At 32.9% G+C, this 2,567-nt stretch overlaps 1 protein-coding gene across 1 annotated transcript; it reads right to left on the reverse strand.

Moving 5' to 3' along the window:
• Positions 1–1,060: 1,060 nt before the first annotated feature.
• On the reverse strand, positions 1,061–2,056 carry LOC308684058 (trace amine-associated receptor 13c-like; the record flags this gene model as incomplete). The annotated part of the gene is made up of 1 exon (XM_081355087.1): positions 1,061–2,056. One exon carries the CDS (start codon positions 2,054–2,056, stop codon positions 1,061–1,063), a length of 996 nt encoding a protein of 331 aa, XP_081211213.1.
• Positions 2,057–2,567: the final 511 nt, after the last annotated feature.

A 2,567-nucleotide genomic window follows, 5' to 3' on the forward strand; every position in this document is an offset into this window, starting at 1 on the left:
TTATGGCCTGATCCAGCCAGACGGAGAGATGATGCATAGTTACAGTATTCTTGTTTCTTTTACAGTAGTTTTTCTTCAGAGTCAAAGTGTATGTACTTCATGCAGTAATTTTTATTTGTCTACAGATTTAATTTGTTTCATTGATTTCATTGTTGGTTGATTACTGTAACTGATTATGGTAAGAAATACTGTAAGTATTGAAATAAATACTTGAAATATTCAGTCTGCAGCATCAGTGTTGTGCAGTGCTTGGTAAGTTTATAGTAGGCCGTGTACATTCTCCCTATATCTCAAACTAATCATGAAGAATGTTGTGGGTTTGTCACTATTTTTTTTTTTTTTTTGTCATCTAAATTATCCCTTACATAACAATGTCTGGCCAAAAATCTAGCACATGCTATTTCCTAAAATTAGTTTTTTTACAAATGTGTTTTATATTTATCACTGCTGTGTGTAACTGGCTGCAATAGTGTCTGATCATTGAGGACTGTGTTGGTTAAATGAAAACTAATAGCATTTTCACAAATATGTGTATATGTTTTGACTGAAGTGTGTCATTTTGCAAACAATCTAGGAATTATGCAAATTGAGTGTGGTGTTTGGATAATTGTGATTATGTTTTGAATAAAAGAACCCAGTTTTCAAAATTGCGTGTAAACAATTGAAAAAAACTGTAATATACTTTAAAATGTAATTTATTTTTGTGATGCAAAGCTGAATTTTCATCAGCAAGTACTCCAGTCTTTAGTGTCTTATGATCCTTCAGAAATCCTTCTAATATCAAAGGCACTACTTTATTTGGAAAAAGATTATCTTAAGGGGATAATTTACTCAAAAATGTCATGCTTTACTCAACCTCATACTGTTCTAAACCTGTACACATTTCCTTATGATGTAGAACACAAATTATATTTTAAAGAATGCTAAGAAAAGTTATACAGTTTTGGAACAATATGGGGGTGAATTGATGACATCATTTTCATTTTGGGGTAAACTATACCTGTAGTTACCTGTACCTGTATGTGCTTTATAGGTTTTATAGAAATGCAACAGCAAGAGATCATTTCTCTTCCATGAATAGGTTGAAGTATTCTGATGAAGGTTTGAATATTTTCAGAGTCAAAATGTATTTTGCTGATATTCGAAACCATCTATAAAACATTGCATAAATAAGTGGATTCATACATGAATTCATGCATAAAATCCAATACATTAAATTAATTATAAAGGAGTCACCTGTGTCTTGACCAAGAGTAAGAGCAGCTATATAATATGGTATCCAACAAAGAAGATAAACCATTACAACAACCCCTAAGGTTCTTGCAGACTTTTTTTCTGACATGGCCTTTTTGTCTGTGAGTGAATTTATACGCTTTGCTTGATGTATTGCTATTACACAGATTTTCAGATATAAAGTAATTATTAAACAACAAGGTGTCACTAAAGTTACTAAGACATCTGTTATGATATATCCCAACTTAATAGTAAGTATACATTCTCCAATACACATATGGTTTTTCTCTGGATAGAGTAGAGTCTCGTACAAAAGAAAAAAAGAATATATGCAGGAAAATACCCAGTTTACAACAATACAAAAAACTGCTCTGTTAATATTTACCTTTGATGGATATCGCAAAGGGTTATTCACAGCAATGTAACGATCCACAGATATAATAATCAAATTACCAAGAGATGCTGTTACAACCACATAGAAAATATAAGGAAATATCGAGCAAAATATTTCTCCAAAGTACCAACACGGCTCAATCAATTTGATACCCTGCACGGGCATAAGAATCAGTCCCACAATCAGATCAGCCACTGCCAGAGAAAAGATCAGCACATTGGTTGGAGTGTGAAGCTGCTTGAAGTGAGAGATGGAGATGATCACCAGCAGGTTCAGAAACACAGTGAACACTGATATTGTAGAAATGAATATGTACACAATAATGTATTCGAATCCAGGTTTTACATTTTTGGTACAAGACAAATTGTTGTTCGGAAAGCAGTATTGGATTGTTTCATTTTCCGTGTTTGTTGCGCCCCAGTTAGGCATATTCAGGATAGCTCACTTTTGAGTAGACTCTGTGCTTCATCAGAGAACTAAAAGAGAACTTCCAAATCTGTACGAGGATGCTTGTCAGTTTGGCCTCCTGGAGCTCATCACTGACATGACTGTTATATTTATACTTGCAGAAAGCGCAGAGGCACCCATTCAACGTGACATCTGACATCAACCCACCTACTAGTTATTATTCATAGATGGGAAAGTTACATTTTACGCATTAAATTATCTGCCCAGACACACTTGTAGGTTTGACAAACTACTCTTAGAACTAATCTTTCTACTCCCATACATTCTAACTTACTACTAAAGTTATGCATGTTATTAATAGACAATAAAATGAAAAGCTTGAAGCTTTAGACATGTAATACTTTAGACTTGTCCCTATAAATTCTAATAAAATGAATCTTCAATGTAAATAGACGTAAAAATTGCTGGAAAAAAAATTACTTGTCACTCTTTATTATTATTAAAATATTTTTTTTATTATCAGAACCACAAA

The sequence above is a fragment of the Scardinius erythrophthalmus genome, assembly GCF_964197995.2.
Source record: "Scardinius erythrophthalmus genome assembly, chromosome: 23".
NCBI lineage: Eukaryota > Metazoa > Chordata > Actinopteri > Cypriniformes > Leuciscidae > Scardinius > Scardinius erythrophthalmus.